The sequence below is a fragment of the Uranotaenia lowii genome, unplaced genomic scaffold, assembly GCF_029784155.1.
Source record: "Uranotaenia lowii strain MFRU-FL unplaced genomic scaffold, ASM2978415v1 HiC_scaffold_890, whole genome shotgun sequence".
In the NCBI taxonomy this organism is placed as follows: domain Eukaryota; kingdom Metazoa; phylum Arthropoda; class Insecta; order Diptera; family Culicidae; genus Uranotaenia; species Uranotaenia lowii.
The window spans coordinates 9,719-24,104 of record NW_026598856.1 but is presented as its reverse complement, the minus strand read 5'-3'; the positions used below and the strand labels follow the sequence as shown (position 1 = coordinate 24,104).

At 34.6% G+C, this 14,386-nt stretch overlaps 1 protein-coding gene and 1 long non-coding RNA gene across 2 annotated transcripts; one reads left to right on the top strand and one right to left on the bottom strand.

Annotated features, from left to right (window-relative positions):
* Window positions 1-40: 40 nt before the first annotated feature.
* On the bottom strand, window positions 41-8,273 carry LOC129760956 (uncharacterized; the record flags this gene model as incomplete). Its single annotated transcript, XM_055758638.1, has 2 exons — window positions 6,177-8,273; window positions 41-2,967 (listed from the first exon to the last, which is right to left on the bottom strand). A coding segment is annotated over exon 2 (2,918 nt), but the record flags the coding sequence as incomplete, so codon positions are not given.
* A 4,662-nt stretch (window positions 8,274-12,935) lies between these two features.
* LOC129760957 (uncharacterized) lies at window positions 12,936-13,980 on the top strand. Its single transcript, XR_008740412.1, has 2 exons — window positions 12,936-13,418; window positions 13,483-13,980. It is a non-coding gene; the product is annotated as an uncharacterized LOC129760957 (long non-coding RNA).
* The last annotated feature ends 406 nt before the right edge of the window (window positions 13,981-14,386 follow it).

The following is a 14,386-nucleotide window of genomic DNA, read 5'->3' as shown; positions in this document are numbered from 1 at the left end:
TTCAAGATAAGTAGTATTTCTTTTATCTAATTCATTTTGCAGTTCTTTCAATTGCTTCGAGAGTCCCGATTCAGACTTAGCTATGTAATCAACAATGTATGCTGCAACGCCGTATTCATCTAGAATAAGCTGCAAATCTGTATTTGACTCCATTAAATTCAATATTATTGGATTATAAGAATTGATATCAACTTCACAACTCCTGCGTTTGTAAAATATTGTAACTTTACTTATAGAAGCTCTTAAAGCGGTGATGTAATCATCTTTTGTCAAATCTAAGCTATCTAAAATTTCTTCAAAACTAAGATTTGATCTTTCTTTACTTGAATATAGAACTTCCATCGTTTCTTTTATTCTCTGTAGATTTTTCTTAACCGCTGCAGAAACTTCGTTCTTGGGCAATGGTATAAGAATTTTAGTTTCTGCTAGAACAAACTTTGGAAAATTAAATCTACAAGTGTTTTTATTACTTCGTCCTTTTGAACATGTATCAGTATGCTTGTGACGCAAATATTTACAAAGTGGATTATCAGCATCATACTGACATGTGATAAATGTGTCTGCAAACTTTTCAAAAGCTTTTATACTATCTTCATTATTTAAATCTAGACAAGGTGCATCTTCAATAAACAGTAACATATGGTCATGGGGAGATCCCCTCATTTGAAATTCGCGCCTTCGATAAAAATCTGATATTTTATACGGTTGGAATGGGCCTGAGCTTTGTTTCATTAGTTTCATTAGCTCAGTAATTTTAAAATCATAGTACAATGCTGAGTATACAGGATTTTCTTTGATAAGATCGTGTTTTTGTTGTTCCGGAAGGTTAAGAGCTTGCAATAACGAAATTTGTTTCCCTGTAGTCTTTAATACCAAACCTTGTATCAATTCAGGCCATTTATTTTCAACTGCAGACACGGTTAAGAAAAACATTGGTTTTCCGCACTGCCGCAACATTGCAAAAAGATTCTTTTTCTTGGCGCTCCAAAAACTTGGAGAACACCTGATGTGCTTTAAAAAATTCAACCCATCATTATGCTGCCTAAGCTCTGCAATAAACTGGGGATTTAGTGCTTCCTCAACTGTAACACCTTTAGCATTAGATTTCTTTTTTAATGTAAGTGTAGTTGAACTAAGAACTTCTGATTCCAATTTGATTTTGGCCAAATATAAAATTCTGAATGCAGAAATTTTTACTGTGTGACAACGTACTTCCCATTTAATTAAATCAGATCTTGTAATATTTTTGTTAAGTATTTGCCTTTTTTTTCCAGCGAAAATTTTTGGAAAACAAAAACATTCAACATCTGGTTGAATGTGAACCGAAACAGGCCAGTGATTTTGTCCTGGGGCCATAACAATAGTGGCATGTTGTGCAGTTTGTTGATTGAAGTCGAAAAGTAAACATTCATCGTCATCATCCACCAAGTGTTCATAAAATTCATCGTCAACCTCTAAATCGTCTAATTGTAAATTCGAATTCACCTCTTGTTCAAAGCCAGAAAAGGGTTGATTATTCCTAATATTACCTTCGTCACTTGAAGCAACTTGATTTTCACCGTCAACTAAATTTATGACATTGTTCTGATTGATTTCTTCCGTGAGAGTTCTCATTCCATAAGAAGAAACTTGTATATCATGTCTTTTGTATAATTCAGTATTTTTCAAGTAATCAAGAGCTTCTGATACATATGACACACGGACCAATCCACTTATATATGTGGAAGAGTGACCCATATGTCGTTTGAATTCCACCGGTATAGGTATAACATCAAGATTATTTAGTTGTCTTGGCAAAGACGAAACCATTAGGGGCACACTACTAGGCACATGAATTGCACTCCCTTTCATTCCAAGCTGTGGATTACAAGCACGTTTTGACATGAGAACAACCTTTTGGAAAGCAACATAAGGAGAAACTATTCTTTCTTCAATATCATTAAGTCTTGTAATGCATTCGGGAACCGGCGGTAATTTTAAGCCCCAACTTGAAGCAAGCTTGGGAATTTTACCTTCTTTTACATATTTAATGCAAGTTTTACACAGAAAATTACAAGAATTTTGAAAATAATAATTCAAGGTTTGTGAATCGCAAGTATTCTGAACGTTTTCGTTTTTCAGAATTTTATCAATTATCTGTTTAGAAATTTTTTGAACACTCTTAAAGAAAAATGAACCCTCGCAGCTTGCGCATACATAACTGGGCATCTGCTTTCTATTCTCAATGAATTCCCTTATTGATTTCGATTGAATATCATTCGAACGAATTAGAAGGTTGTAGTATTTGTCTCGATGAGCTATGAATTCATTCATTCTTTGCTCCCGTCGTGATAATCTGTTGCGTGCATTTTCATTAACATGATACGTTTCATTGCTTCTCTGTAAACGTATATTCAACAAATTTGAAGGATTCGGCACAGCTTGGACGTTTACGTGTCTTAAACGTTTTTCTGCTAATTTGCATAAAATATTATTCTTCTCTCTTGCATAGTATTCCATGTTTTCATTTCTTATCTTACGCATACGAAATCTGTTTATTTTTTTTTCATTTTCGTAATAGCTCATATCTGCTCTTATTTCTCGAATCCTTTTAGCATTTTTTTCTCGAATGATTGAAGAAATTTCAATATCTCTTCTTTTCCTCTGATATCGAAACTGTATTTTTTGTTGTTCTTGCTCTTCATATGAGTTATCTTCGTTTACAATAGGATAAGCATAATCATCAATTGCTTCTGCATGATTCAAAATTTCTCTTTGTCGATTTTCTTCACTGTAACAATTTTGATTTGTTTGTATTTCTTCCAAAATTGTTGCGTTTGGTTGATTAGAAAAACTGACATCTGATTTTCTTTTTTGCTCATTTATAACGGAAGCAAGTTTTTTAATGTACTTTTGCTTATTGTGTAAACGAAGTTTTTTTGCTTTGTATTCCGATGAATATTTTTTGGTGCGAGACATGTTTAAAAACTGAAATAAAAAATTGAAAAAGTTTCAAGTTTAATATTTAGATTCGTTTAATTCTAACCAATGTTTATAAAAAAGAAATCATTAATTTAAATAAAATTAATTGAATATTATAAAATAAGGCAATCGTGATAAATTTAGTTAATCACCGAACGCTTTGAATTCTATCATTTTCAGAAAAAAGTTTTGATCTTTATTGATTATTTCGGAACGAAATTTGAATAAATTAGTTATAAATTTAGTAACCATAAAATAACCATATTTCTCATCAAAATAACTTCAAATGTGTTTGAAATCAAATAAACACCATTGCAGTATCCGAACAAAGTCATCTTATAAATGAGTGGGTGGAAACTTAAAATTAAAGGAAAGCTATTATAACTTAATAAAAATACAAAAACAAAAAATATATTTACGACCCTTAGAGCCAAAGGGGTATAGATGCATAAAAGAATAATTCGAGAAAACACGCTTTTAAGTTGTCGTTTTTTGGTCATTTTCCATATATTATTCAAAAATAGGTATTTTTGTTTCAAACGTAGAAGTGTTTAAGTAAATAGACTTAAAATTACCCGATAAAATTACCAAATTCATATTGAAATGTAAAAAATTGTAAAGTATTGCTAACTCAAAATCGACCATATTTGCAATTATACCCCTTTGGCTCTGATGTCTTTTTTCAATCCAAATATTGAATATCAATCGATAATGTCAATATAATTTGTTCCGATAACACGATTTTAAAATAGAAACCAATCGAGGCGCCAGGATCAGATGAACATCATTTTCATTGGAATAATTAAATTTGACAGGTTTCCAAATTTAAGCCAAATACCATTTAAAGTACACAAAGGTAAGTAGGACGGTTTTTCATATAGTACAACTTAAATCTTTTAAGAAAATCAACAGTGGATCTATTTAGACAAAACTACGATCAATTTGATGCAGAATATGTTGTATACTAATACAGAAGATATAAGTATGATCGAGATAAGTTATCTCATTTTTCCTAGAATTTGTCGTCCCTCTGCTAGGTCCAGTGTTGACACAACTCGCGAAAGTTATCACTAGAACTAATGAACCGCTGGTTTCTTCACTTACTCTGCTTTATAAGGTAAGTAGGGATGGTAGATTTTCTCTATCTTCTGAATGATAGGATTGTTTCAATGTAAAGTTTGTCGCCAAGAACCCGCTAGATTAAAAATGCAATTGAAAATGATGCACATCATCTCGACATATCAGTTATAATTAAAAGTAAACCAAAAATCGCTGAAAACACCCGTTATTGTCGTAATCGTATCCGTTTCACAGTTATTAGATAGATTAAAAATGAATTAAACATTCTAAATTAAAAATTTGAAAAATAGTGCCCCGTGATGTTCAAACATTCATCGTCCCCAAATACCCCGGTGTACCTTTTAAGATGCAGGAAGACGATTGTGATTGATTGAGGCTAAATAAAATTGAACGAGATTTCGAAATCTGTAGAAATAACAGCTTATTTCCAAAAATTCAAAAATTTGATTATTTTATCATGTTTTCGAATATTCAAAACACATAAAAATCTCCAATAAAAATACCATGGATTTGACTAGACTATTTGTTGTAAATGTAAAACGTTAAAAATATTCATACCTTTTCGAGATATTTGGAATAAAAGCAATGCTCTCGTGAGCTTTCATTACGTCGAATAACACAAAATTTGAAAAGCTGAGAATTTCACTTAATATTCTGTATTATTGCATCGTCGACCCACATGGTTGAAATAGCTACTGATAAAGGCTTCAATATTCTGTATTATTGCATCGTCGACCCACATGATTGAAATAGCTACTGTTCAAGTTTCAAAATGAGAGTTCGGCTGCCCCAGAACCAACAAAACAGCCTGACGCTGTAACTCCTACCACCAGCCACCCGAATTCTAATTCCCAGACTAAGGAAAGGGGTAGCAGTGACAAAAAGTGAACACAGGGGCAAACATGTATCATTCGCCCCGAAGTATTAAGTGATTTTCATGTGTACTCACAATAAGGCAACATGTTGCATAAGTGATCGCTGTACAGTGTCAGTTTACTGCCCGCAACATTGCCGAACATGTGATATCTGTCCGAAACATTATAAATCCGGACTGCAAAAAGCTTGACTTCCGAGCCGTACAAAATAGCCTCTATATTCCCGCAAGCAAAAGCTTCTCTGATCAATATAAGGTACACCGGGGCAAGTGCAAACGTTCAAATTTTCTGTGTTACAAAAAAAAGTAAAAAATATTTCTTCTTCTAGAAAATGTTGTTTAGACCCAAACAAACAATCTGACATAGATAAACTAAACTTTCTTTAAATTTTTCACTAAAAACACGGCATTGTTTGATCACACACGAATTCAAGTACGTACTAGACATGAACAGTGTGTTTTTGTTTTGCATATTTTGGCTACAAAAAAGGGCATTCAAATCCGATTTTTCGTTAAAATGTGAGTGTTTGAGAACGATATTCAAGTGAAAGCAGAACATTTATGATAAATTTTTAGTAAACCCCGAAAGTTGTGAACGTAATATTCGCTCTTGTTAAACCACACTGCGGGGCAAGTGCAAACGACACTACCAGGGTAAGTGCAAACGCACCTTTAAGCCATGTAACATCAGCCATTTCAGAAAATTCATCACCAAAATAGTTCAGCATTATATTAAAATGGTCAGAAGGGGTATCCAAAGTGTTGTATCTGAAGCGAATGTTCATAGTTCCGCAATGCCTTAGTAAATGAAGGTCTTTTGCTTAAAACAACAGTCACCAAAAATGGAGTTCCAAAAAGTTATCAATATTGCAAGAAAACAGCAAATATATAAATAAAAGTTGATAAAACATACCGGAACATGTATTCAATTCATTTTAGGACCGATATACTGACTCATCTGTGAATTAGTTTGGAAAAAGTATTGCGTTTGCACTTGCCCCCAATCCTAAATAAGTCTTAGAAGGTGTTATGGCAATTATGAAAAACGAAAAAAAAACCTAAGAGGCCGGGTGTTTCGAAGTCAGCAACTCTGATCCTAGCGCCTCAATGATTTGAACGTAGTTCATTAAAAACAAGTTAATCAGAAGTTTAATCAGAAATCGAATCTGGACCTCAAACCCTTATATTTTAACTAAATAACTCAACTAAAATCAAAAAAAATAAATCGGATTGTTGCATAATAAAAAGTTAATGTACGTACCTTATACGCACCAACAATAGTTAAGGCACCAACAATAGTTAAGGCACCAACAATAGTTAAGGCACCAACAATCGACTTTCCACGCACTGGTACTTTTCTTTTTGTATCTATTTCACCGTTATTTACAAGAATAAAATGTAGACAACTTTCAGCGCCAATTCGAAGTGAAATAAATGGAGGCTGCCAGCCTGAAAAAGGGATGTATAGAATTGCTGTCAGTCAACCTGCCAGTCAGTCAACACAACGCCTACCTATATGCTGTTAAGTATTACACTGTGATCAAGAAAACCAAAATTCGGAAAGATAGTTAATCCAAAATTAATCTGATAATACATTTTATAATAGCGAGCGTTCTACCAAGGAGTTAAAATTTGTATTTTTAAAAATTATGTTGAAATATTTTACAAATGTGGATGACAAAATATAATTATGAGTGTAAATCTTAGTTTATTAATACGTACAATATGAATCGTAAATTTCAAATTGCATTCATTATTGTGAATTCAAGATTTTAATTCTAAATTTGAATCTTGATTTTCAATCTGAATTCTGAACTGAATGATGGTTTTTGAATTTGGACTGTGCACTACTACATCTAATTCTATAAACGATGTAAATATCAGCAACGTTAATGAAAATTAAGCTATAATTTTCACTAAAGAGCATACAATTTCAGCGAAATTTTAATATATGGTCATAACACAAAAAATCTTAATTTTGGCTTTCGTATTCAGTGAATCAATTTGGAAGAACTTACGATTTGGTCATCATCGGACACAGGCAACACGTAGCGATTCAAGACAGCTGACACCCTTGCACCCTTGTACGTTTTCCTCCTTTGTGTTGTTGAACGAATATGTCACAAAATTTGAATTCACTTATCCGGAACAATTACCAGAAGACTGTAAGAACGCACGTCATAATTGAATGTCCACCGTTGTCAGCGTAAAATTACGTCCATTATTGTGCGGCTTAGAATGTAATTTCCTGTGGGAATCATCCGGATGTTACACAATAATGAATGTTACAATCAAACGTACATTCGAGCGGAGTATCTTAGCACCATTATGCACACTGGTTTGGCCCGGGAGGTTGTTCGCACGGAAGACGCGTTTGTTACCTGAATCTCCAGGCTGTAAAACTCGAAACGAAGAGTATTTCCCCGCAGAAATAGAACCGGAAAAAGAACCCGAAATTTTACAGACACGGCGCCTAAGGGTTTCCCGTTCGCTCCGCACCACGATGACATTAACAAATTTGAATAGTAATAACCCGGGGTCATTAACAAATATGAATAGTAATAACCCTTATAAAATTGTCGAAAATGTGTACGGGGAAGAAACTGCACTAATTTAAAATATGGTCATAACACAAAAAATCTTAATTTTGGCTTTCGTATTCAGTGGATCAATTTGGGAAGAAACTTACGATTTGGTCATCATCGGACACAAGCAACACGTAGCGATCCAAGACAGCTGACACCCTTGCCGTCCGTCTAATGAGTCTCGTTTTCCTGCTTTGTGTTGTTGAACGAACATGTCACAAAATTTGAATTCACTTATCCGGAACAATTACCGGAAGACTGTCCACCGTTGTCAGCGTAAAATTACGTCCGTTATGTGCGGCTTAGAATGTAATTTCCTGTGGGAATCATCCGGATGTTACACAATAATGAATGTTACAATCAAACGTACATTCGAGCGGAGTATCTTAGCATCATTATGCACACTGGTTTGACCCGCGAGGTTGTTCGCACGAAAGACGCGTTTGTTACCTGAATCTCCAGGACACTGTAAAACTCGAAACGAAGAGTATTTCCCCGCAGAAATAGAACCGGAAACGGAACCCGACGTTTTACAGACACGGCGCCTAAGGGTTTCCCGTTCGCTCCGCACCACGATGACATTGGTTGATGCCGACCCGCGATGGATTCCGACGCGACGATGAATGACAAGTGCGTGTCGGTGTGTGTGAAGGGTCTTACATAAGTTTTGACTTATCGCCGAGGGGCGTCCTAATGGCTTATAGATGCTTCGAGTAATTACTCGTTCAAATCGGTCGTTATGGCATCCCACATGTAAATCTTAGTTTAATAATATGTACATTATGAATCGTGAATTTCAAATTGCATTCATTATTGTGAATTCAAGATTTTAATTCTAAATTTGAATCTTGAATTTCAATCTGAATTCTGAACTGAATGATGGTTTTTGAATTTGGACTGTACACTACTACATCTAATTCTATAAACGATGTAAATATCAGCAACGTTAATGAAAATTAAGCTATAATTTTCACTAAAGAGCATACAATTTCAGCGAAATTTTAATATATGGTCATAACACAAAAAATCTTAATTTTGGCTTTCGTATTCAGTGAATCAATTTGGAAGAACTTACGATTTGGTCATCATCGGACACAGGCAACACGTAGCGATTCAAGACAGCTGACACCCTTGCCGTCCGTCTAATGAGTCTCGTTTTCCTCCTTTGTGTTGTTGAACGAACATGTCACAAAATTTGAATTCACTTATCCGGAACAATTACCGGAAGACTGTCCACCGTTGTCAGCGTAAAATTACGTCCGTTATGTGCGGCTTAGAATGTAATTTCCTGTGGGAATCATCCGGATGTTACACAATAATGAATGTTACAATCAAACGTACATTCGAGCGGAGTATCTTAGCATCATTATGCACACTGGTTTGGCCCGCGAGGTTGTTCGCACGAAAGACGCGTTTGTTACCTGAATCTCCAGGACACTGTAAAACTCGAAACGAAGAGTATTTCCCCGCAGAAATAGAACCGGAAACGGAACCCGACGTTTTACAGACACGGCGCCTAAGGGTTTCCCGTTCGCTCTGCACCACGATGACATTGGTTGATGCCGACCCGCGATGGATTCCGACGCGACGATGAATGACAACTGCGTGTCGGTGTGTGTGAAGGGTCTTACATAAGTTTTGACTTATCGCCGAGGGGCGTCCTAATGGCTTATAGATGCTTCGAGTAATTACTCGTTCAAATCGGTCGTTATGGCATCCCACATGTAAATCTTAGTTTATTAATATGTACATTATGAATCGTGAATTTCAAATTGCATTCATAATTGTGAATTCAAGATTTTAATTCTAAATTTGAATCTTGAATTTCAATCTGAATTCTGAACTGAATGATGATTTTTGAATTTGGACTGTGCGCTACTACACCTTATTCTACAAACGATGTAAATATCAGCAACGTTATTGAAAATTAAACTGTAATTTTCACTAAAGAGCATACAATTGCAGCGAAATTTTTATTCATAGTATCATAATGTTTTAACGCTGTTTTTTATGGTGCGCAACACAAACTCAATACACAGAAGCACACAATTACAATCACATACATGTAAATTTCAATTATTAGCATATTTTATCAGTAAACGCGGAAACTTTTTTGTTGAATTGTGCGTGGGGATCTTAACTATTCCTGTCTTATAGGTTGTACAATGGTGTATAGTTCAAAATGTGGACAAGTACTATAATTTTTGTTAAGAGATGCCTTCAAATAATATAAATTTAAGATATATGATGCAATCCGGAAAGATATTCACATCGGTTGCGGTGGCCCAAGCAGGGATCCAACTTCTTTACTCAAAATAAAAAAAATTCAGAGCGAAAGAAAAAGATACCAAAATGATAATTTTATTCATTTTTCCCGAGAAAATCTATTACATTTGATGAGTTCTTTTCCACGTCAATAGAGGTACGTTAAAAAATTATGATTGAGAAGCCATCAAGTCAAGGAACCATAAGCACTTACGAATTATCAAAATGTTATCCAATAACAAGCTTATCTGCCCTCTCTTAGCACTGTGAGTCAATTCTGGCGAAATTAACTGCTATGTTAGCGCTTATGGTTACTTGGGACAGTCAATATAAAGTCATTTTTACATTGTTGAGGGCTAAGCAGAAAGGCCGGGGTCATTAACAAATATGAATAGTAATAACCCTAATAAAATTATCGAAAATGTGTACGGGGAAGAAACTGCACTAATTTAAAATATGGTCATAACACAAAAAATCCCAATTTTGGCTTTAGTATTCAGTAGATCAATTTGGAAGAAACTTACGATTTGGTCATCATCGGACACAGGCAACACGTAGCGATTCAAGACAGCTGACACCCTTGCCGTCCGTCTTATAAGTCTCGTTTTCCTCCTTTGTGTTGTTGCACGAACGTGTCACAAACTTCGAATTCACTTATCCGGAACAATTACCAGAAGACTGTAAGAACGAACGTCATAATTGAATGTCCACCGTTGTCAGCGTAAAATTACGTCCGTTATCGTGCGCCTTAGAATGTAATTTCCTGTGGGATTCATCCGGGTGTTACACAATAATGAATGTTACAATCAAACGTACATTTGAGCGGAGTATCTTAGCATCATTATGCACACTGGTTTGGCCCGGGAGGTTGTTCGCACGGAAGACGCGTTTGTTAACTGAATCTCCAGGACACGGCGCCTGAGGGTTTCCCGTTCGCTCCGCACCACGATGACATTGGTTGATGCCGACCCGCGATGGATTCCGACGCGACGATGAACAATATCCTTATAATTTTTTAACACCATGAAAATAAAGTAAGTAGAAGCCTGAATTCCATTTGAAATTTTGCTTTTGCCAAAGTGGCGCGCGTTCAAATTAAAACTACACGATGAATTATAAATAGGTAAAAAATGTAAAAGTTTACCAACCATCGTTTTGGTTTGGATCAGAGGTGCCAGGTATCCTGATTTATCAGGATTTGTCCTGACTTCCGAGAGACCGTCCTGATTTTTCAAAAACTTTCGAGTTAACCTGATTTTTTGAAAATTTGTCACTAAAATGTCCTGATTTGTCATAAAAACTTCATGAATATGATCGAATTTGTAGTTAAAGTATGAGAAAATCGAATAAATAGGTTATAAAAAAGTTTAAACCATGGTAATTTTCGGTTCAGATGATATTTACGGTGTTTTTCAATATGAACTACCACCGGCCAGCCAACAAGCTGCGTACTGTGATTGCATAAATCCAGGCGCTTACAGCACTGTCTTGCGCCTTTATTTATGCAATCTAAGCAGAAATTATTATTATTTTCATGAATCAAGAGTGATGCAGTGATGCAGTGAATTTCACTTTTCCAACCCTGGATAATATATTGTGATGGTATGTTTGGCTGGTCTGTAAACTTTCTTAAATTTCCACCATTAAAAAACTTACGATCAAAATCAATTGAGAACATGAATATGAAATAAAGATTACAATATAAAAAAAGGTTCCCAACCATGTGTTTCAAATAATAAAACATTTGCTCTGGGTAACCTATAGAGTGAAGACAGCAAGTAAAGAGTATCAATGATTCTATAACATAGAGTCCAATGATCGGTAAAACATATTTTCAAATTTGTATCTATGTTCATTTTTACAATTTTCAGTTTAGTAAATGGAATGTCGGCCTGGTCTCAACGCATAGGTATATCGGTCATGAAAAACCTACCGATCGAAACCAATTAAAAACATGAATATAAAATTAAAGATAACAATATAAAAAAATTAAAGATTACAATATAAAAAAAAGGTTCCCAACCATGTGTTTGAAATAATTCAACATTTGCTCTGGGTAACCTATGGAGTCAAGACAGCCAGAATAGAGTATCAATGATTCTAACATAGAGTACAATGATCGGTTAAATATATTTTCAAATTTGTATCTATGTTCATTTTTACAATTTTCAGTTTAGTAAATGGAATGTCGGCCTGGTCTCAACGCATATGTATATCGATTATTAAAAAACATACCGATCAAAATCAATTAAGAAGACGAATATAAAATTAAAGATTACAATATAAAAAAAAGGTTCCCAACCATGTGTTTCAAATAATTCAACATTTGCTCTGGATAACCTATCGAGTCAAGACAGCAAGAATAGAGTATCTATGATTCTAACATAGAGTACAATGATCGGTTAAATATATTTTCAAATTTGTATCTATGTTCATTTTTACAATTTTCAGTTTAGTAAATGGTTAGTCGGCCTGGTCTACACGCATAGGTGTATCGATCAAAATCGATTTAAAAGGCGAATATAACATAACAAATACAATTTCAAAAAATACAATATCAAAAAAAGGTCCCCAACAATGTGTTTCAAATATTTCTACGTTTGCTCTGTATAACCTGTGACATAAGTGACAAAATGACAACATTGAAAATATTGATATTTCAAAGTTGTCAAAATGTTTAATTTCTATAGTTAATTCGATCGATTATTGTAACCTACGTTGAAGCATCGTATTTTAGTCTAGCAGTTGTAATTTTACTCAATTATTTTTTCAAATTATTCGCTTCCTTTACTTGAAAGGTTGAATTATTTGAAACACATGGTTAGGCATCTTTTTTAAAAATTATACTCTTCATTTTTAGAGCTCTTATATTTTATAGATATATGATCATAATGTCATAGAAATGGGATCATACAAGATATTCCAGTATTCAATCATTCAACAATTTTCAATAAGTTTACAATTATGTTATTATTTATGTGAATTATTTATTATGTTAATTATTTCAAAATACTTTTATCCTATAAAAAATTTTGAATCTTAATTTCGGTCTCTAGAAAATCAGGACAAATCCTGATAAATCAGGTTACCTGGCACCTCTGAGTACAAGAGAAACAACATCAACAACTGAACAATTGTAATGCACGTCAGAGGTGCCAGGTGTCCTGACTTTTCAGGACTTGTCCTGACTTTCGAGAGGTTGTCAAAATCTATTTTGGCTTTGGAAAAACAATTATAAGGCCATATACTCTGGGGAAATGCCATTACCAGAACAATTTGTTTTCTCTAACTCAATTTTGCTCTTCTTATAGCCAAAAGGCTTTCTCCAGATCTACCAAAACTCGAAAATAACGGTTGTTGCAAATCACAGTGTAAACAAAAAAACAAAAATAATTCGTGATTCAAATTTGATTCCTGTTGTTCTTAAATACTCTGCAGTGAGAACAGCTACCGAAAGCTAATTTCCTCGTAACTTTTAGAAAAAAAAGTTTGATATTTTCTGTCCACCGCCGGATCCGTTGTTCAAACATTCCAAGAGTAATTAGCATTCCGGCAAACTGCTTCAGAAAGTTCGAGCACGAAGTTGTCTTCCTCCTGAAAAATCGGAACCATAAAATCTTCAGAAATGGTTATCAACTTTTCGGAATTAACAGGTAAATAACTCCAAAATTATTGTATTTATCACACAGAAATTAAAAAGCAATATGTATGTTTTAGATGTTTCGGAATACGGCTTGTTCGCTGAAAGTGATCGGAATAAAACCGGCGAGTATAGCTGTGTGCTGCTGAATTCTTCTCTATTCATTAGGAACAAATACCGCCACCGGATCATCTCAGAATCATGGAAGTGTTTATGCATAAAATCTTTGAAATGGACAGCGGAAGATGGATTACGATACTGCTAATTAATGGATACCTACATTCGAGTTGGATGAAAAAAGTACTACTTCCGGGAACAGAAACAGCTACGATTTTTTACATGTTCCGAATTGAAAGGGCAGCTTAACTCCATTTTAAATTAATAATTCAATAGTGAAAGTGAATTCAACATTGTGATAAAATTTTATTTGATAATTAAGAATACAGAATTTAAAAACATTTATTTTTTATCTTTGCTACTTAAAGATCTGTTTGATAGGTATCTTACGAACACATTCGAAGCTTCTTTGGGGGGTCCAATTCCGATAGCAAATAAAAGTTTACAGTCGATTCTTGCATGCTTGTTTCTTACAGAATGTGATCACTTAACACTTGAGCAGAACAATTACTGACGGCCTGGTTAAACTCTGAAGAAAAATGTTCGTGTTTCGAAATCCACCCGTGTTGTGCAACCCAGCAGGCCCACAAAAACTTGATCAGCAAGCTCCGTAAGAGTGTTCTGCTACTGAAAATATCCTGCTCGAGTCTTGCCTTCGATAGCTAATCAACGAATTGATGATTATATCAGTCTCGTTTGAACTACGGTACGTTGCACATCGTGTGTGTGAGCTGAATCGAAATCTAATTTATTTTTCTTCTCTCCTTCCACACGCTATTGTCGAGCGGTGCAATGACCCACAACGATACACCAAGGTCATCGAAAAATGAAGTTCGAGTGCGGAAATATCACGAAAATTATGCT